We start from the raw sequence: 22218 nt of genomic DNA, 5'->3' as shown, positions 1-22218 counted from the left end.
GTTACTGATCAAAGTTCATTGCTTTTCTTGTGATAAATAAAGTGTAGAAATTTCTACGGAATGGTCAAATGATATATCGAGTATAATGGTTATTACAAATTAATAAGATTGTTTGATTTCTCGGAAAACACAACAAATAGCACTGTGCTAATGTTTTGTGGATCGGATGTAAGTCCAACATACAGATCAGATAAATTAAGGCCGCACAACAAGATTTTGGAGTTCTTTAAAAAAGATTGTATCTCGCCATATTGTGCTGCGAATAATTATGTACCAACACTATGTTGTTATATATATTGCAAATGAAACGATGATGAAATGTCCTGAAATGAAGAAATAAATTGTTGGTGTGATTGTTGTTACCCATTCACGTGGCAAATTCACAAATATGTTATAAATTTCATCTTTTTCGCTTCTGTCTTTCTTCATTAAAAATAGTAAATCTCTCAATTGCAAAATTTCGTTTTTTTTTTAAAGTAATAACAAAAATTGAAGAAACTAGAAACGTATAAAATAAAAAAATTACGAACGACGTTTCTCGCTGGTTGTACGGCATAAATTTCAGATGCAAAACAAATGCGAATCATTAGCAGATGTTTAATTTAAACCACTTTGTTCAAAACAGAAAAAATGCAACTGGCAGTCAGAGGCAAAGCAAACAACTTTAGGTCAGTCAACAACACATTTATTTGCCAGAGTGAAATTGCTTTACTTTAAAAAAAAGTATTGAAAATGTAAGCCTCACCAAGAATTTCTTTTTTTTCCTTTAAAATCGTCAAGGATAATGACCGATTGTCGAGTCTAAATATCAATTAAAACAAAAATAATATTAGTTAAAAATTAACCTGCACTAGCAAATTGATAACTATTATTATAACTCTGCGGAACAGTACAAATATAGCCATTTCAGTTATAATAAATCGAGCGCGAATTTTAAAAGTTCTCAATAATCAATTATTTAAAAGCTCTCACAAATTTCATACTCCCTTTTCAGTATTTATTCAAGGACATTTGTTTCATTATTTCTTTTTAATTTAGACAAAATTACAATACAATCGATCAGAGAATTTTCCAAATTTTAATCATTTTAATCCCTTCATTCTGCTAAAACTTTTCAGCCTTGAATACTGTATATGGCCTAGTTTATATAAATCTACTCTGAAAGCACTTTTGGGAAAATGCCAATTTTGTCAAAAGCCGAGCTCTTTTTGGTAATAGCTTTTATTAACGAGATAAATAGATAGCTCATCTAAGGAAGCAGCTGATATAATAGAGGTTCACAATATTGTCGGTGATTTATTGTTCTTACATTTGGAAGTAAGTGCTCATTTTTCAGGGTTCGGATTTAAGTGTAAAGCGTCAAAAAAAGCAAGTGAGTCCAAGATAAAGAACAAAAGGGGAATCATTCCTTACTGAACGAAAGGATTTGAGCACAGGCTACTGGGTGTAATTTTAAGAGTTGATTCGAAAGTTATTTATCGTAAAATGTCCTTGCCCAGCAACACATCATTCAGCTTAGCGGAAGTCTTTTGCCACGGCCCGCTAACTGACTCACTTCGCAACCACCTTGGCATAGCGCTTATTGTAAACATTTCTTTTCACATACTGAACAGCATTACAGCCACATTTGAGAATTTATTGGTCTTGGTTGCAATATGGCGGACGCCCTCGCTTCATTCTCCAACTAACACTCTACTATTTGGCTTGGCTTTGAGTGATTTGTGCGTAGCATGTGTGGCTCAACCGCTCTTCATTACGTTGCAGATTCTGATCTACAGTTATTATGGCTATCGATCATGTACGTTGGCTAAGGCAACGATTTTCATGAACATTTTCTTTAGTAAAGTCGCACTTTTGACAATGACAGTTATTAGCATTGACAGATATCTAGCAGTATATCTGCATCTAAGATATCGTGAAATTATCACAAAAAGAAAAATCAAGATTATGCTCCCTGCTTTGTGGATAGTAGGGGGCACAATTGCATCGACGTCTTTTTTGACAATTACGATTCTTCAATGGACGTTATTAACTGCAGAATCTATCTGTATTTTAATTGCGTTTTATGTGTGGATTAAAATTTACCAAGTAGTAAGGCATCACCTACTGCAGATTCAACATCAAGCTCATATACAAGAACAACAGTTTAACATGGTGGAGTTTAAAAAATCTGCTAGCCACTGTATGCTCCTAATGTTTGTGTACTTGCTGTGCTATCTTCCGCAATTTATATTTTTGGTGCGCATAGCGGTTAATTTGAATAAGAATAGTTTTGAGCGATTTTTTATCAGTTACACTGCTGTTGTGCTGAACTCGTCATTGAATCCGCTGGTATACTGCTGGCGTAATCGAGATATCCGCACAGCTGTGAAACAAATATTAAAAAAAATAAGTTGTCAAGTTTAAAGGAGCTAAGTCACGAGGATCTCGCGGATTTCTGGTCTAAATATTCTGAAATTAGTGGTAGGCAACTTAACCCATAAAAAAAAACATTATCTCTGAACTTCTAAAGGGAGATATAACCTTAATTTGCGGATAGAAATCAAGCAACGTCTGTTAATAGGTTTTTTTTTAAGACAACTGGAAAAGGTCGGACGTACTTTTTCAGGTTGCAATCCATTTCCATCTGAGCCGTGCGCAGCCAAAGATGCTCGTTAACAGTTTCAGTGCTCTAATATAGCATTTTTTATAAAAATGGACTATTATTTTTAGGTTTCTTGCGACACAAATATTAATTTCTGACTGTTCATAGTCCCTTTAAGATCCGTAAGTTTATTTCTTAAATTTGTTTACTTGTACTCGTTCTCTCAATAAAATGTTTAGAATTAATGTTGTTCCTTCCGTTTGACCTCGCTAACAACAGAACGTCGAGCTGTATCCCAATACCAATATTAAAACTGCTTGTAGAATGAACGCATTTAAAACAACATGTAAATTAACAGAAAGCCTTATATATATTGCGAATCAAAAGTGGCTTCAGACCTCGATGAAAAAATATTTATCCCAGATAATTCCGTATCTACATTCGAACACAATTTTATTTCAAATACAAGACAAATCTCATAAAAGCAGCATGAGTAAAAAGATTGAACAAAAACGAAGAAAACATTGTGCGCAATGGCTAATATACTTTTGAATTAATTTCTGAATGTTGTACAGATGAATAGGCAATCGCATTCTCTAGTAATAACCGTACTTGCGCAAATAGAAAAAACAATCTAATCTTTCCACGGCAACAAGTAAACAGACTTTTAATCGAAGGGAAAAAACATTTCCCGTAGCGTATAACTTGTAAAAAGCCAAATGCATGGTGTTAAAAGTTATGAAAGGTAAAGACCCATGCTAGCTGTGACTCGGTGAATTTTTAAAAAAGCTGCAACAAAGCCGGGATGTTGTGAAATTGGACACAAATGCTAATTAATTTTTCGCGTTTCGATTACGAGGCATTTTTCCAAAATACGGTTTAATAAGAACAGAGCAATTTCATATCAAATGTCCCTCGGGGCTACTCCTATTAATGGCGTAACATGCGTGTACATTTCTCGTCAAATCGCTTCGCAAAAAAACACGTTTTGTAAAGGCTCACGAAAAATGCAGGTTTCCGTTAGCGTACGCGTTCCGAGAAATGCCTTCCTATAACAGCCCTTGTCACGTGATCAGGGGATATCGATTTCAAACGAAAATCATTCAAAGAACCAATCATATGTTTTAAAAGCAGCCATCATTACCCTGGCAAAAGTAGTTACGTAACATGTTTTTTTTATGAGTTATATTTATGGTGGGAGATTGAAGAATTTGCAAAAACCTTAACCTTAACAACGTTACGGAAGCTAATACTCATCTCGATATAACTTTATTCATTTTTTTTGTCTTGAACAATTTAGATCCAACAAAACCAAAATTGAAATAATATTAAATCGGCAATTATTTACACCATCGTTCCATTGTTTGTCTAGACTTTTGTTTTTTATTACACAAATGACTTTATACTAACGGCGCCTCTCGTGTGAAACCTTTCAATAGAGATTCAGGAATAGTCCAAAAAATTATTCAACTAAGTTTTCCCTTCAGTGTTTCCCTAAATGCTCCTGGGGAAATAATTACAAATGCTAATGAAATCTAAAAATTGAACAAGGAAAAACTTCCATTAGCAATATAATATTGTTTTCATTGGCAAATACGGAAAATAAACACTAACCCTTTGGTTCATGAGTTTCCTAGTGCTTTGAGAATAAACAATAAAGGACTTAATTGAATTCCAAAAAACATATTCTGTTCACCGACTGCAGTTATATGAGGCAGAGGTAAAACAAGTTGTGCTCAGAGCACCATGTCAGGATACTAAACTGCAACGAGATGTAAATCGCTAAAAACGGCGAAAACTGTTGCACGAGTTTATGGCAGTACACCTTGCTCAACAATTTCCGGGATCTCTACAACTTCCGGTTCTTGTCTGGTTTTACAAGTTAACAAGCGCTTGAATTCGGCTCGAAATTCCCGATTGGTTGCCGCGTACACCCAAGGAGTGAGCGAGCAGCTCAGGAAGAGAAAAAACAGAACTATTCGGCTAGCGATTTGATCGAGATGTTTCGGCTGCAGTCGAATTATTATGGATATTATATACTCCGGGATCCAGCAGATCAAGAAGAACAATACGACGCCGAATACAGTTCGTGTTACTTTGATCTCTTCTATGTTGACCCGTTCGCCCGTGTGAAACGTGCACGATACTTTACGAGTGTGCTGTCGAATGTTCCAGAACACCTTGGCGTAGCAGTAGACCACCGCAACGGACGACACCCCAAAATAAAATGCCGTTTTGATGGTGCAGTAGACTATGTTCGCGCTTGGGCTGTCGAAGATCAGGATGCAGCTTACACGCTTGGCGTCAAATTCGTACTTTGCAAATGACGGCAGAGAAAACGCGGAGATGAACACAATTTGAATGGCCCAAACCAGTATCAGGATAGCGCAAGATCGCCGCTTAGAAGGAAATATCTTTTTGTACATGTGCGGCTTTGTTACTCGACAAAATCTGTTGAAGGCGGTCAGTGCGATGGTGTGAAGAGTTGCAAATTCAATGAACAAAGTCATGAACGCTTGAAAGTGGCAGAAGTGATGTCCAAAGACCCATTTTCCTCCGGCAAAGAGGGTTACCATTGTTGAAGGCCCAATGAACACGGCAAACAGAAGGCCGATAATAGCCAAAGCGGCTATATAGACGTTTGTCGGAGTGCGAAGACGCGAATTTCTGTAAATCGTCAAACATACCAGGATATTACCAACAAAAGCAGTCAAGTTGCCTAACAAAGCCAGTACGCCGGTCACAATCTCCTCGTTCCTCATCGTTTTCATAATATTATGAGAATGTTACCAAAGTGCAATGATAACGAGTCATGGAAGCGGGAACTGCACGGATCAAACCTAACCTCAGTTAGGAACATTAGAACATCATCACAATCGACATGCAATTTTGTAAGGGCTGTGTAATAAACTTCGCAGCCTTGCGTTAAAATGTTTGTTATGTCTGTGCTATTATATCCTTTTAGCTGAACGAAAGTAAACACCTCGATCCGCCGTTGCGTCTGTGAGAGTGTTAAAAAGAGAAGTTGTATTATTGTTCCAAAACTTCTCAAAAGGACATCTGTTCAGAAGTTCCATCTGTTCGTGAGTTTGCCCAGCAGTTCTGGAGCCTTTGCTTCAATTGGCAGAAGCAATTTTTCGTTGCCCCCGGTGTTTTTCACTTAAAATTAAAAAAAAAAACACAAAACAAAAAAAATATGGATGAAAGTTTTAGTCGACAGGTTCAACTTGTTAAGCTAATTGCAGTTTTAAACCAAATGCACAAAAAACTGGCACAGAAAAAAAAAACATATGGAAGTTGTTTAGCGGATTAACATTATCCTATTTATTGCTCAGAGAGATATTTTGACGGCTTTTTCATCCGTAACGTTAATAAAGCCGTTGATGTTCTATTAAAAAATTGCACTATAAAACACGCCTTCTGATTGGCCCTTGCGAAGTCGTTTTGCATGGGGCTACATATTATTAAATTTTGATTGCTTTTTTCTTTATAAAGTTTTACCGCAGGTTGAGCTTGCGAGGTTTATGATTTTGTCTGCCCATAGTTACTTTTCTTTATCTTTCACTGTCTTAATTCATAATGTGTTTGAAGAAAAGGAGAAGGTGGGTTGCGAGGGCAGCAGTTCGCCCGTCAATCCACATGGTTTCGATCGATTGCATAAACTTCGATAAAATACGCTGACTGAAAGCATTGTACACATCGAACATGGACAAGAATGAGTTTACATGCCCGGGTCCAATTCATCCTGAAGGTCCTAAAAAACGGCTGCTTTTTGAATGATTTCGAAATTACTAACGTAAGTCTGCCATCGTTTGCAGCTAGTGTAAGCATATACCGTATTTTGGGATTCTCCAAAGCTTCCTTAGCATTATGCCGCAAAAATACACACAATATATATTTATAGGTAGTTTCTTCAAACTACCTTACGTTTCCCGCTTAGTCCAAGTTCACTCTCTTGCCTTTTTCACACATAAATTTAAACTGTTCCAATCAAGTGTAGAAATAATAAAACAGTGAGTAGACAGTAATTAGAAGGAACTTGGCAGGTGCAACTCGTTCAGAATAATAAATATTTCTATCTCATACCAAAACAATTAACTAAAAAACTGCGTGAAAAAGTATAAATAAACAAACAAGCAGGGAAAGACCAAACGAACACGCACACAACAACGAACAAAACAAGCGAACGAAACGAAGAAAGAAAGGAAAGAACGTCAATCTGTAATTTGCATCTTAGAAAGTGTTGAAACGAGTGGCATTAACTCATCACGAATACAGTTCGCCGATTTAACGTATTCGGCTTTTCAACCAATTTAGAGTCGTTTTTCCAAACCGACCGAACGCGAGCAAATTACTGGGCGGAAGTTGTGAATGGTGTAAACTAAAGTGGAAAACATCCTCGTTACTGTGTATAGTAAACTGTTGCTGCCAAGTTTCCAATCAAAAACAAGCGCAAGCAGTCACGAGTGGTTGTACGTCATCAAAGCGCATTGTGACGTTGCTTATCAACTTTGATCATGAAATCTGCGGGCTCAACAGACAGCAAACCGATAGTTTCTTATTATTTCCCGATTACTTTCTACTTTGCTCAGAATTTTTTCGAGGATTACCGGGAAAGAAAGGACGACAGAACGATGATAACTTATCCACGATATCAGCCCTACTAACAAATGCCGCCGCGTTGTTGTTTTTTTCTGAGGAGACAAAAAAGTTGTAGTCTGTAAATTTTTATTTTTTCTTCTATGCTATCAGCGGGAGAACGAAAGCTTGCCCTTGGTAACCTCGATTATCTTGTACAGTACAGTCAATAATTAAAGACTTACATCTCGTACCTAAATCATTTCTCTTTTCTGAAATGTTTATTATGATCCCTTGGTCAAGTGCGTACGATAAATGTTTCGATTTTTCATAACTTGAACTTCATAACTTGAATTGGATTCTACGTCTTGTGGTCATTTTAAAGCAATATTTTGGCGAAAAATTAAAATTTTTAAGAGGAAATCCGCCAGGACTTTGAGTAGTTATTGGACAAAATTATGTACCAAAACTATTTACACATGATTGCAAGCTTTTGTGTTACTGCTTCAAATTTCTTATCGAAAGAAATCTTTTCTAACAACACCAAATATCGAAAACAAAGTTCGAAGTTCCACTGAATTCCACTGAATCGCTTAAGACGAATTTACAAAATGGCTACACGTGAGATTTTGCCTAAAGCTTGTGAACTTTGAAATTCATTTTCTCAGACTCTGATAATAAATTGTTGTTGGTGTTATCAGGGATAATTACTTACATCTTTACCTTTTACTAAGTGTAGGAAATAACGCAGTAGGATATAAATTATTCTGGTACTTAATTTTTGTCCAACTTTAATAAATATTACTCGACTTCTTAGTGGATTCCGTCTTAACCCTATTCAGACCAGGCTGTTTTTAGAACTTTTCAGACCAGGGAGAGCGGGGGATTCTCCCCTCCGTAACTTCCAGAACATTTAAGCAATCACAATGAAACTTAGAGAAAAATCTATCCGAGTTGCGTCATGTGGGATGATGACGTCACATCACGTGACAATTGCATCGTGATGTCAAAACAGCCGCCATCTTGGATCCGCCATCTTGGATTTCAAAATTTTTCCAAAACGTCAAAAAACCGCCCAAAATTACTAAAAAAAGTTTTCAAAATCAATGAAACTGTGCAAAAGAAGGTGAAAATAATAGCATTTATTATAAACTGAATTTCTGAAACTCTGAATCATTCTCAAAAGTTCAAAGTCAGATACAGTCGAAGCTCCCTTAACGGACACTCTCGTAAGCGGACAGCTCTACTTACGGCCGCCTTGTTTGAAACCCCGTTTTAACTCCCATACAAACTCTGTATTTTTACATTCTCGTAAGCGGACATTCCCGTAAGCGGCCGCGGACACTTTCAGAGATTACGACTTAGACTTTTTCTTTGTTTTTAAGCTCCCGTAAGCGGACAACCCAAAGAAAATCCTATTAACAACCTCTGTATCTTATTTTTATCAATCAACTTCACATCGCCGTTCGTCACAATGATTTTACAGTAATTACAGTACCATATTTCAGTGTTTGTTTTGCCGTCATCCACGTCTGGTTACATTTTCGAAACACCCCTTACATGCATCCCGGGATGCATATACTTCCGTAAGCGGCCATCTATCCTCTACACCTCCAGTGGCCGCTTACGAGAACCATTCTCGTAAGCGGCCAGCTCCAGTTACGGACACTTTTTCCGCGTCCCGAGGGTGTCCGCTTACGAGAGCTTCGACTGTAATGGAAAAGGATGCAAACAAGAGTTGTTAAAATCTGCCCCTTTCTCTTTGTTAATATAAATGATATGTTACCCTAGTGTAATTTATGGTCTCCGCCATAAGTTAAGATCGCTTTAGAAACTATGTCAGACCTGGATTTTTGTTCGTTCATTAGCCCCTTTAATTTAACCACTGATAATTTCAACCGCCAGTATCACAAGTGCTGGCTGGCATTCTTGAAATTCATTGGCATAGCTTAGCAACAGGTGTTGTCTCTGGAAGAATGAAACTTTTCTTTATTTAACTGAAGCAATATAGAAACCAACACCTCTTTGAATAATGAACTTATTTTCTAATACCGCGAGCTATTTACTCGGCATACGGATATTGACTTCAATTATTTTAATTGACCTTCAAGTGTGGTTTCCGTTTTTTGTGAGATGTAAGGCGTGTTAACATTTTTATGTCCTGATATAGTTGAGTGGAAAAAATAGATTGTAGATAAATTAATTCCCCCTTATCAATATTCTTATGAAAGACATGTTGGACTTTGTGATCATTTGATAAGGAAAATTTATATACAGTTTTCCACTAAGCCGACTGAAGGCGTCAAATAAGCAAAAAAATACTATTTTTAGAGGGGAAGCCTTGTCAGCTCTTGCTGGTTTTCAAACGGGTCCTCTATTCAGGTCTATTCTTTAGTCTGTAGAGAAAAAAAGCACCAAAACGGAAAAGTTTGCAAGTTGCACAGGGCAACCTTGAACGTCGGAAAAGCACTTCAATACACAAAATGTACAATAATCTAGCATTTAATATACGAGGTGTATAATACTTTCTATACATAGGTTTGAAAAGAACTGCAATTACAGTAACTAGCTATCTAATAAACGTTCAACAAGTCTTTCAGTTAGCTTTTTTTATTTCACCGCTGCACGCTTAGCCTTTAAACAGGCTTTCTGCTTGGTAGTTGGTGAAAAGAGTGTTCTTGCATGAATGTCGTTATTCGAAAACTACACCAAAACAACGTTAAGTTCACTTTCTAGCAGCGGTATAACTCAAAAGTAAGTTGACAAAAACTTGGGAATTATTCGTTTACGGCAGTTTATTTTTGGATGGCCTTTGACCCCGTGCTGTTGTTGGTTCTCAAAGGCGAACAAGAAAACTAAAGGAAACTGTCAAACAAAGTTAAATACAATGTCCAAGCTCTTATTAATGGGATCGATTTAATAATGTTTATGGAAAAGTAAACAGGAAATTACTCCATCGCAGCACGGTTGAAGTCTGGCACATGTGCCACGAACCTTAAAGAGAGGGGCAGGTGTGTCTCAGTTGTGTTCTTCAAAGACATCAGGGCAAATCAAGTAAGTTACTTAATTCAATAGCAAAACAGTGTGGCTTCTTTCAGTTTTGTACACGAGATGGAAAAGTCAATGGATTTATTGAGAGATTATCTCAAACCTTGTAGATGTAAACAAAAGTACTCTTTATTTTCTGACCAAAAGATAAGCCAGTCCTAGATATCTCAGAATCGAAGTCCCATCCATTGGCGTCAGTTTTCAACTATTTAAATCGTAAAATTAATGTTACCGTTCAAAAGTTTCATCTTCGTGTGGTTCTGTTTGCTTTAGAATATCATTCAAAATGAAAATTTTGGGACTTTTTATAATAAACTTAATACATGGTCAGTTTCGAAAGTGAAGGGAGTGTGGTATAGTGGAACGTTAACAAAAATGACATGAGCGTCCGTAAAGAAGCGTCCGTAAAGAAGCGTCCGTAAAGAAAGCATCAAGCATGTTCTAATTAAGTATAATTGAAAAGGCGGCTTAACTCTTTTGTTAGGGTAAATCATTTCCTTTTGTTCAATCCAAACTGCTGCCCATTATTACTCTTTTACAAATGGAAGTAGAAGAATGCGTTAATTACAAATTGGTGAATTGGTGTTTGTTTGTATTAAGCGCTTCCGCTCACCGTTTAACGCCACGCAAACATTGCTCCAGAACACTGATCTAGAAGTATTGAAATTTAGTCACTTTTTAAATTATGTTTTCCAGTATTCTGCAACTTATTTTCCTGTGAGTTAGTAAATCAAACTCGGTCAGCAGATACAAAACCTACCCCAACAAAGGCCAAAACACACTATACATCAGACGCAACACAAACATGGTGCTAGTTTTTTCTGCGTGTTAATCTTTTAATCCCATCTCGAGACGTGCTAAGCTTGCCACATTTCGCTCGTTATGAATCTTTATTTGCATATCTGTGAATGGAGAGGTTGTCAGGAATCTTAAGGCAGATCATATCCTGTGCGTTATGCGATGAAAAGAGTCCGTAGCATGGTGGGTTACTATTTAATTTGTTCTAAAGGTAACACCGATGGCACTGAAGTTCGCAAGAGTGTACAATAGTACAAAAGCGATCAAATAAAATGGTGGGTTTCAAACACAATTTCAAATCTTCTTAAAGGTTTACTTAAGATTGATCAGATGAGAACAACTGGTAAGTCGTGTAATCCCATATAATTAATTTGAGTCGAGGTTAATTAGTTGAATTAGTCGTTAACTTTCTCTAATCCTTTCAGTCCAAACAGTGACAACTATCTGATTCCTTTTCAAGATAAAACAATAGCAAAAGAACTAATGAACTAATTGAAAAATATACCCTGATATACCATAACATTCACAATATAAGCCCTGAGCATTGGGCTGTTTTTGTTCAAGAGGTTTTTTGGTGTACTGTGCTCATTTTCGGGTGAGCGTTTATTCGGAGAGGCTTAGTATTAGACCGAATTTTGGATTTCAAAAATGGCCGTTATTATAATGTAAAAAATATGTTAACAGAAAAAAAGGCTATGTTAAAATTCTCTAACATTTTCAAACTCTAAGTTCTACAATCAACAAACAAATGACAAAAATCTTTAAGCATATTCGAATATAAAAATCAACAGACTTAAGGTGGGGTTTTACCTAAATTTGAATGAAATTTTGAGAGGTTTAAAGAAGGGATTTAAGAAAGAAAAAAGTTTTTGAAACACCACCAAACAGTTGACCCCCACGCCAGAGCACTCCAGGTTGTCAGGGGGCTAACTGGTGTCCGTCTACCAATTTTAAACTTCAAATTCTAATTTTAAAATCACATTAAATCCCCAATATTTCCTGTTTCTCTAAATTTTACTAATCATTCGAGAAAAGTTATCTCCTCCCAAATAATGCCAAAAATCACCCAAAAATTCACAAAACACCGCAGGTATATGAAATGACTAAAGCATTTTCGGATTGCTTTAAACGCGAGCAAGATATTTCCGATAAATACACATTGAGCATTGGAAAACGGCCTTCAGGTAAATCGCCTCCTTAATATAATCGGAATAACTCATATTCTTTCTTAATGATAACGATAATGCATTTATATCACGATAATGCATTTATTAAGCGTTAAAACTTAATATAAAATACCTTATTATAGGAAATTAACGCGAATTTCAAACTTTCGCGTTAATTTAAGTCGTGTTAATTTTTGTTAACGTTAACTTCCGCGCCGTTAATTAAGTGGAGCGTTAATTTCCATGACGTTAATTTCCATTATTTTGGCCCCAATTTTTCGTTACATTCCAGATGTTCTTGACTCCAAGAAAAAAGCATAATTTTAGCTGTCACTATCATTGATACCTTGAAGAACGCTCAAAGTGGGAAAAGTACCACAAACATTGTTTTCGTTTAAGATTATACGCCTACAAGTGTTGAAATAAACTTGTTTCTGTTGTGTACGTCGCGTTAATTTCCTTCATTTTGAAATGTTACCCCCTCTTTCGCGTTAATTTCTTTTATTGGGAAGTAATTTGTCCTTCAATTCGCGTTAATTTAAGTCGCGTTAATTTCAAATACCTTAAATAACACAAGCGTTAATTTCCTATAATAAGTTACATCCAGGGATCGTTTTTGACCGAATTTCTGCGTCAAAAATTTGGGGTTAATATTCATGTTATGTTATTTTGAGGGGGTGGAAGAAATTTTAAGGTACATAATGAAATTCATGCAACTGGGCTCTAAAAAATCCCAGGGGCGTACTCCCTCCTTTGCAGGGAGTCTCCGCTCCAAAGGGGTGCCTTCTTCACGCTGTAAGTAAATATGGATTTCATTTGTTAGAGTATAGAAAAAGGGTAGAGAAAACTGTCCTTTACTTATTTAAAAAGGCATTTCAAAATATCTTGAACAGACCCACCGAACGGTTGATTCATCGAAGTATTTTAAGGGGTTACTTAAGTGAAAAGTTAAGAAAATATATGCAGTACCTTACTAAAGGTATGTGAAAGGTTTAGCTCAGTATATTCCTGTCTACCTGATGACCTCAAATAAGAATTTCAGGTAAGCTAATGCTCGTGAGTTTTTTCAGGAAAGGGTTGTGGGTCTTTAGTCCCCGGGGGGGGGGGGTACTCCATATAATGGCCTATACGGGGAGGCTCCGCCCGAAAGGGGTACCTTTTTTAGGCTTCAGGTATATAAAAGGGTAGGGATTTCACAAGTTTAGGTATATGAAAGGGTATGTAAATCCGTCATTTAGGTTTTTAAAAGGGCCTTGAATTGAAATATTTCGAACAGACGCACTTTATGGCTGTATTATTTTAATTTATAAAGCGCAACATGAAAATGACAAGAAAACGTCTAGTTCTAAGTCTATACCATGGTTTTTAGGTATATGAAAGGGGTACCTTTTTTCAGTAAAAGGTATACGAAAGGGGTACAATTTCTGTGAAAATGGTATATAAAAGGGTAAGGGGTAAGAGCTTGGGGCGGAGCCTCCCCGTATAAAACTTCTTTGAGTGCCCCCCCCGGGCTTTAGTCAAGTAATTTTTCTTAGGCACAAAGTTACTTTCAAATTGAAGGAAACCCCAAAATAATAGTTTTATAAGTAATTAAAGATGTGTTTATTGTTCATCGTGGTGTAAGATAGGAATGAACGTTTATCAAGTTGAAACGTGCCAGAGAGCCAGTAAAATTAATTCTAATACAATACAATCAGACCATTTGTCATTATAACTTATTCGGCCAATTCATATGAGAAAGTACTTTGGACATATGGATTAGCATTATGATTTTGAGGAGTTTAAAGAATACCTTTGTACAACAGTACTCGACAAATGAAAGAAAGTGACATAACGAAGTGAAGAAGATTGACGATAAGAGGATTGAAATAGATTACAATATTGGCAAAACCTGACCAGTGCCATGTTCGAAATGTTGTCTTACATGCATCTTGGTTCTGGTAGAATTTTAATGGAGCTCATCGCAATTTCATTCTATGAACTCAAAGAAAATCCATTAAGTTTATTTAGAGATATGATTATTTAAAAAGAAACCCAATGATACTCAAAATGATAATTATCGTCAAACAAACACACAAACGAATGATGCCAAAATGTTTTTTTGTCTCGGATATATTTAAGACGAAGATAGATGAAACTTCCTGCTAAAAAGCAAGTAAATTCACAATATATTTATTAAAACTATGGCACGAAAACTAAACAAAACATCTGAAAAGAAAAGGCAATATATTACAAAAAATTCAAGCAATGAAAATTTTGCCAAATGATTGGACGTTCAGCCGCTAATTCTCGCGTACGAGGGCGCTATTTTGTCCTCTCAAATAATTTTTTGCCCCGGAATTTTTTACGTGCTCCCAAATAAATTTGGAAGCAGTCTCGACTCTTTTAATTTGCAAATTTCTAAAATGAATGTTTAGTCCTCATTTTCACCTGTCTAGGCTCCCGTCTTGGCACACTCCTTTGTCAAAAACCGCAATTATTCAATTTTCAAATTAAGATGAGCTTTTAGAAAAAGTTGTAAACATTCTTGACAGCTCGTTGTCGAAACGAGGGTACATGAAAACAAATAACAATTATTACAAATGGATTTAACCCAACGGCACATTAAATAAAATAAGAAAATAGTATTTTTTCCTATTGAATCTTTGTAATTGTGGTTCATTGTATCCCTTTATTACGTTCTGTTAATATGATTCATAATTGAATGTTGTGAATATTGAACATTTCAGCTCTTAAATAACATCAACAACAAAGTTAGTATTACGGCCTGATATTGACACGAGCTTAATATGTCTAGTCTTCTCTTTTTCCCAAAAGAATATAATTATATGTTAGTTCACCTTTATCAAAATCCGAAAATTTTGTAATCATATATGCTACTTTGATGAGTTTTAAGAAGATGAAAAGCTCAGCTATCATAATAGTTTTCATTTGTTATTCTCAACATGTTTGTTTAATTTAATTTGCTATAGATTTTTATTTAAGCTAGCAGGAAAGTCAAACAATAAATATCAATCTACTATAGGAAGGAAAACGACTCACAAAAAAGAAAACTATATTCGGCAGTGTGTCAAGCTTTGTTAAGACTTGAAATTTGGTTAAATGAAAACTGAATGAAGGGAAATTAAACCCCATGTTGTTGTCTTTGAAAAAGGTAATGTTATGCAAAATGTTGTCATCCGAAGGGAACAGTTATGCCCTTGACTGTGAATGTATAAGAAAAGAATTTTCAAGTAGAAAAACGTTTTTACGGTTAATTATAAATGAAATGAGATGCTCTCTGTTGCTGTTCAAACTCTCAGACACATCAAACACTAAATGTATCAAGACCGCTCTTTGCATGAAGCAAAAATTACAATGACGTTAAGCTAACACGATAACGATGTTGTAATACTACTTTGTACTTATTAAATGTTTCGGAAATTGAAATATTGGAGTTGGCTCGAAGTTAGATGGGGTAAAATGTAATAGGCAAATTTCTCATTTTAGGATATTTTTTTTAGCAGGTGACGAAACGAAACCAAATTCTTCATTTGAGGATTATTTCAAACCATTACCTCTTATGTTTTGATATTGTTATTAACACCCTGTTTGGACGTTATCATTTTATAAGATCACTTCTTTTCTATCCCTTTGTTATTCAGTTGGCGAGCTCTTTGTTTGGCTTGCGCCGAGTAATAAACCAACAGACACATTTAACACATGGACTGCTCTCATTGCAAACAATTATTGCATAAAGACGGACAAATTGCCAATGACGCGCGAATATATTGTTTTCAATTGGTCTATAAATAGACTACAGATACGGTTCATTTCAGCTTCTTAAATGAAGCCAATTTGTAAATGATCGGTAAATGTTTCTTGAGGGTGCAAATTAAGAGCTTTTCATTCAAGGCTGCATCAAAATCGTCCCGCTGTTAGACGATTCGAGATTTTTTCCCGCTCGCTAACATTATTTTGAGGTGGAACGCAAATTCATTAACAAACCCTCAATCATTTAGGAGCATTAAGCTGGCTTCCTCCCAGAACACCTGTCAGTGATCGACCAATCAGCTCGTCCGCTTGCCTCATGAGCACTCCATTATTCGCTATCTTCCATTACAAACCTACTATATCAATTAATGTTTGCCACGACAGCCTATCAATCAACCTTGTTACGCTTGGCTGCTCTGCTGACAGGCGCATCAGAGCTAAAGTCAACTGCAGTTTATTAATGTTAACTTATTCTTCGACACCCGAGCAGGACGAAAAACATTGCAGAGCGACATCTGTAGACGATCGATCAACGAGCAGCAAAGCAGCACGAGAAAGCTACAATGGAGCGGCCATCCTTCTACCTGAGCCCGTTCGTGGATGTGAAGCCACGGAACATACACATACCGCCCTACCCACCGGTTTCTCCCGGTGTGAAGCAACCAGTTACCCCGATACCCCGAGCCCCTGTCACCAAACCGACCTCATCTTACAGAATTGATGATATACTAAGCAAGCCGGACCCTCGTCCACCCACCAGCATGCCTACGGCGGCTCACTACAGATCTTACCCTGCTGCACCACCGCGGCGGTACGGCTATGGCCCGAGCGTATCGTACCTCTGGAGTACTATGCTACAGTCGCAGTGGCGAGAAAGATACAACGGTATGTTGCATGTTTCACCTTCGCTTTCCCCTGCCAGAAAGATTTCTTCTGCCCAATGCTTTGTGACGACTACCCTCATAGCTGCCAAGAGATTAAAATAATTGTTTATCTCAATAACTTTCAAGCCAAAATATTTATACCATTCTCGACTAAACAGTTATTGTGCGCTGGTCATTACGCTTAGGTGAGATCTTATGTAAATTGCTATTAACTGGTGTTAAATTTGCTAGGATGATACAAAATTATTTGGCTTCTTATAAAAAGTACGCACTGTTTCCATACAAAGCTCCGAAATAACAATTTTGCGAGAAATGATAGTGAAAGTTTCGTATGGCTACGATATTTGACTATACGATAATTTCCTTCAAAACAACAAAAATGCATACAGTACATTTTTGCGTTCGAGTGAAAATATTTTTGGCCGCTGCACAGAAGTGGACCGGGCAAGGTATTAAATTTAATCTTCGAGAAGCTTAGTTTACCCATTGCGGTTTTGTTTTATTAGTTATTTTATCGAAAAGCTTTAACTACAGCGAGGTCATTATTCCCTTTGCTAATTTGACAGTATTGCGATAATAGATACTATAATCCTTGAGAAAAGCATATATCCTCTTCATTTCCTCTCTGCGCTTTTTATTTGCTTAAAAGCCTACACCTAAACAAACGGCGTTTACACATCAAAAAGACATCTTGGAGTAGAGACAAATGGATGATTTTGAGACAGTTTGAAATGCTTCTTGCGTGAGCAATACAGCATCCTTTCCTCAACTTAGGATTTTGTTCGTGCTATTTCAGTGCAAATTTCAAGTTTCGAATACGCTACCCTAAGCCCTGTGCTTTAGCTTATTGCATTATACAACCAACGCTTAACACTGCTAATCCCGAATTAACTCAACGTTGACCGTTTGTTCTCCCAATTTCTGCATGTTTCCAGCAGCGGCCCAGAGTCATTCAGTCTGCAACGAAAGAGACGCAGACGGAAAACGGAAACACACTCGACCAACGTTCAGTGGCCACCAGATATTTGCGCTTGAAAAAACCTTCGAACAGACGAAATACCTCGCCGGTCCGGAAAGGACAAGACTGGCATATTCCCTCGGAATGACAGAAAGCCAAGTTAAAGTTTGGTTCCAGAACCGAAGAACGAAATGGCGCAAGCGGCATGCGGCTGAAATGGGCGCGAAAAAAGCGCACGACGGCGACCAAGAAGCTGATGGTTCACAATTAGTTGATGTTAACGAAAGGCAGAGGAGTCCTTCTCCAGACGATGACAGGTTTTAATAAGAAACAAGCAACATATAGATAAAAAGAAAACATTTGCTTTCTGTAATATATTCTGAAACGGAGAGAAAAATTTCGTGCCAATGTGGATTATTCAAGAACTAAGTAATTCTAAGCTATTCGATCGAACGCCATCTCGTATTCGCGATCCGGGTACGGTTTCTCGAAGGTTTACAACATAATAAAAGCGTCAAATACGAATGTATAATAATAGGCTATAAAATATAATTATGTTATAGATTTTATTGCAAATGATGAACTGTAGAGGCTTGATAACGTATCAAGTGAATCTATACAAGTGATTGAAAATATCCTTAACCCAGAATGTGAAAATTACTCCCATATCGAATTCCTTCGGAGTTTATTCCGCCTATTTATAGTGATATGTTGTGTGTGTTTTGGTAGACTTCCATTAGATACTAATTGCTTCAAAACTTTAATTTTTAATGACAATGCTTGGAAATACGGATAACTTTCTACGGTATTTTTTTCATGTATGTAAAACCAAAGGTCCGTTTTTTGCATAACTTGAAGGAAAATATTATTGTTATCTTAGCCCAATAAAACAGTAGATCGCCCGTTTATAAAGTCATGTTTTTTTTAGTTTGAAAGCATCGTCTATTGACGAATGCCATTTGGAATAAACAATTGGAGTCTGTACTGAGGATACGATGCGTTTGTGAATAAAAAATCTTCATGCTTTAAATTGATAAAGCATCTAAAAGATGTTTGTGTTTAGCTATGCATGATTTTAGAGTTTGCCTGACTCTTTTTAAAACAACAAGCCTTTGAGCACGAATCACAAATTTCTCTGGAAAATTATGCAAAAAGATTGTTTTTAACTAACTGCAAAGAATAAACAGCTTCCAAAATTGCCCCTAATCGGTCAGAAAATGAACATTTGCCAATGTTTCAACACAAATGCCTGCGGTTCTGGTGGCCAATTTGTTGTAGGCGATACACAGCAGGTGGTAATGACTAGTCGACGATACGACTAAACTTTGCGGTTTTGAAATAACGTTATTCAACCTAGTGTAGCTTTAAATATTTAAACCTAGTCAATTAAAATTTGGCCACAAGCTTACGGTTTCAAATAATGAGCCACACGCAAACTGCCAATCTCGCATCTCATTTATCTATAAGCTATAACTCAAATATCTTTTCCTTTCGTCTCTTCCTTTTTTCGAACTTCTTGTCTTAGCCAATGTTTCTGGACTGTGAAATAATGTCAGTACCTTAAATCCCTTTTCTCGACGGGTAAATGCGCTAGGAAATAGCCCACACTGTAACTGAAAAATGCAGAACACAGATGGAACCGTAACTGCAGAAGTGACAACACCTAAAATCAATATTTCAAAGGCCTTAGGCTTCAGTATTCTCTACTCTGTCTTTTTTTTTTTTTTTTTTTTTTGAGACGAAGATTTTATTTTGGCGTAGATAAAAGGTTCATTCTATCCCCAGTTTGAATCGCTTCATGTTTAAAAAAAACTTCTCTGGTATTAAACGAGATGTAAAGGCGTCTCGCCAGGAATTTTAATTCACAGTTCATTCTAGCAGGTACAATGTACAATTGGATAACTTCGAACCCAAGAATATTGTTTCAAACGAAGCCAGTTGATACAATTATACATTTTATAAGGCGGATATTTAATTGTAACGTTGCAATTAAAATTGCTATTGGTGTCTGATAACCGTCTGAACTTAAATATCAGAAACGTTTCACCTAAACGGAATGACCATCTCAATGCCCGCCAAACATCGATAACACTGGAACAATTCTGGGGCCCTTGAAGGGAACAACGCCATAACAAGTTCCATTACTGGTAGTTCCTTGTACATCTGCAATAGTTAGGGCCTGTCTATTACGCCAGTGAAAAAAAGGGAGTTGTAGGGCGAAGTAATGTAGAGGTGCACTTTATTAGCAAACCGATAGTGGTCGTGTCGCTTTAATTACAGCGATACATGAACAACCACAATATTTAGCACTTTACAAAGAAAAACAATAGTGATCATGTAGTTTGAAATTCACACGGATCAATAACTATTTATGACGAGGAGGCTGGTTTTTTGAGAACGTGCTCAAAATGATTGAAGACTTGTAGATAAGAAAACTAAAAACTAATGGATTCGCGCTAATGCCAGAACCGTCAAGAAATTGAACCACGCTCTTCATTAAATGCTAGACAGAAAAATTGAAAAGTTTATTTGCTACACTGACACAAACATGTTTTCGTAGACAAAAGTTGTTGACATGCATTAATTTAGAGTCTATTTGTGGCTTAAGCAGTGATAATTGACCCTAATATCTGTTCATTTTTGGATTAGTTACGCTCCATTGTCCCACTCGTAAGCACCATTTATCACTTTTGCCAAAAGGAAAGTTACTCTAAGTTATCCAACATATTTTTAAAGCCTATATCAAAGTCAAAACACCGTTTTGTGTCGTTCCACCTGATCCACGCCAACCGTAGTTATTTACTTAGAAAAGGGTCTTCTAATTATCATAGACGCGCTTCATTAAAGCTCATTCCGGATGGATAAGCCTGACGAAAAAGTGTGCCACCTAAATCCCGACTTGCGTCAACTGTAAATCTTTTTTAATTCATCTTATTAGCTTAGAAGAAAAGTGGCAATAATCTCTGTAATAACTCATTTATGAAGTGCATTATTCTAGCATGCCATTTGACCCTACCACTGATTACCTAAAGCTCAACAGGAAATTTCAAGGGAAACGTCAAACAAAGTTAAATAAAAAGCTCAAATTCTTTTGTCTTGATTTAATTTTAATTATAGCTTGTGAAAGTCAAACCGGAAATAGTTGAATCGTGGCGTTCGAGCTATATTACAACGCACGCTAACAATTAAGGGCGCTCCCTTAACCAAAACTACTCAAAATTAAAGGATAATTATACATGTATGTAGATAAGCTATTTATCCACTTGGCTCTGCCATGCACTGTCGAGACGGAGCGGGCCTTTCAAAAACGATGTGTGCTTTTGTCACTAGAGTGCTTTGGTTGAAGCTAATTACTTAAAATCGTATTAACTTTAAAACTATTAACAAATACTCCTTGAAGTGTCAGTAAAAATAATTAAGTCCAACACATAACGCACGAGTATCGCACGGTTAACATATTTAAGTATATGAAATAGCCTTACAAAATGATTTTTAGCTGCTAAACTTTCGCTTAAAGGAATTTTCCTATCTCCAAGATGACACGCAGAAAGCTAGCTCGAAAAACACAACAAGCAAATGTTTAATGTTATGCATATGACGGTTGCTTTAGTTGGATAGTTTTGTTGATCTTAGCAACGCTTTTTTATGTGTCTCAAGTCAGTTATCGGTGTTAAATTTCTCTTTTATACAATACAACACATTCGTCAACTACGTATACGGGGCATTGCTTTGTTTAACTACGAAATTCTCACAACTTAAACTTGTAGACGTGCATGGAAATGAGCAAGGAGAGTTAGGTTTTCTAACTGGCGGGGGTCCCCTTAGGCCTTCGGCTCCCCCGGGCCTCGGGTACGGGGGGTCGCGGCACCATCTCGCTCAACAGCGTCCTTAGTCCCCCAGTCTCGGTGGGGTCCAGGGGCGAGGGGACATCTTCAAAGGTTTGGGTGGGGGACTGGGGCGAGCCTCCCTTCTGGCCCCCCCCCTTGGGACCACAAGATCTAGAGTTACTTTGAGGAGGGGGGTATGTGGTGTAGCGGATCGAATTTTCTCTTTTGACGCTTTTACTTCAGCAATGAAAACTCTTTTTTTAAATATGGGTAAAATATTCCTAAGCAGTAATTTAAAAACATCTGTCTGCACTTGAAATCTAGTTTTTCTCGGGATACTCAAGAAGACCTTAACCTAGTTTGGATATCCAGTCTTAATTAGCATAGATTTTACCTTCAATTTATGTTATATATCAAACACTCGAGACAGTGTTTCACCGGCTTTCCAAAACTCTCGAATTTCGTCAAGAATGCTCCGCTGCGCGTCGTATTTCCAACTCTCTTCTTGGTGTTTGGATTCCCTCACTTTCTCTCGTGTTTGATATTTTACATGAAGTGAAGGTATAAAGTTATAATAAGTTTTTTGTTTTTGCCCTTTTGTACGCCTTGTACATAGATCCCT

General features: G+C 36.8%; 3 protein-coding genes across 5 annotated transcripts; 2 read left to right on the top strand and 1 right to left on the bottom strand.

The window, feature by feature from the left end:
• The first annotated feature begins 1345 nt into the window (after window positions 1–1345).
• LOC144641762 (melanocyte-stimulating hormone receptor-like) lies at window positions 1346–2800 on the top strand. Its single transcript, XM_078500788.1, has one exon. The coding sequence runs from the start codon at window positions 1486–1488 to the stop codon at window positions 2404–2406; it is 921 nt and encodes a 306-aa protein (XP_078356914.1). The 5' UTR covers window positions 1346–1485; the 3' UTR covers window positions 2407–2800.
• Window positions 2801–4395: 1595 nt separating this feature from the next.
• On the bottom strand, window positions 4396–5346 carry LOC144642135 (melatonin receptor type 1A-like). Its single transcript, XM_078501126.1, has one exon. It carries the CDS (start codon window positions 5344–5346, stop codon window positions 4396–4398), a length of 951 nt encoding a protein of 316 aa, XP_078357252.1.
• A 4825-nt stretch (window positions 5347–10171) lies between these two features.
• On the top strand, window positions 10172–18753 carry LOC144642872 (homeobox protein Nkx-6.2-like). Of its 3 annotated transcripts, XM_078501966.1 has the most exons (3): window positions 10172–10216; window positions 16418–16812; window positions 17747–18753. In XM_078501966.1, exons 2-3 carry the CDS (start codon window positions 16491–16493, stop codon window positions 18091–18093), a joined length of 669 nt encoding a protein of 222 aa, XP_078358092.1. In that variant the 5' UTR covers window positions 10172–10216; window positions 16418–16490; the 3' UTR covers window positions 18094–18753. The 3 variants fall into 3 exon arrangements, with proteins under 3 accessions (XP_078358092.1, XP_078358093.1, XP_078358091.1); XM_078501967.1 differs by lacking the exon at window positions 10172–10216 and having other exon boundaries at window positions 16090–16812; window positions 17750–18753; XM_078501965.1 differs by lacking the exon at window positions 10172–10216 and having other exon boundaries at window positions 16096–16812.
• The last annotated feature ends 3465 nt before the right edge of the window (window positions 18754–22218 follow it).

Source organism: Oculina patagonica, chromosome 2 (assembly GCF_052425735.1).
Source record: "Oculina patagonica isolate OP01 chromosome 2, crgOcupat, whole genome shotgun sequence".
Taxonomy (NCBI): Eukaryota; Metazoa; Cnidaria; class Anthozoa; order Scleractinia; family Oculinidae; genus Oculina; species Oculina patagonica.
Note: the sequence above shows the minus strand (reverse complement) of the source record. Positions and strands in the feature narration are given on the sequence as shown.

Excerpts from the sequence above, each read along its gene's own strand:
- LOC144641762 (XM_078500788.1), top strand. The coding sequence starts at position 1,486 with ATGTCCTTGCCCAGCAACACATCATTCAGCTTAGCGGAAGTCTTTTGC.
- LOC144642135 (XM_078501126.1), bottom strand. The coding sequence starts at position 5,346 with ATGAGGAACGAGGAGATTGTGACCGGCGTACTGGCTTTGTTAGGCAAC.
- LOC144642872 (XM_078501966.1), top strand. The coding sequence starts at position 16,491 with ATGGAGCGGCCATCCTTCTACCTGAGCCCGTTCGTGGATGTGAAGCCA. Across the intron at positions 16,813-17,746 it reads GTGGCGAGAAAGATACAACG|CAGCGGCCCAGAGTCATTCA; the intron begins GTATGTTGCATG and ends GCATGTTTCCAG.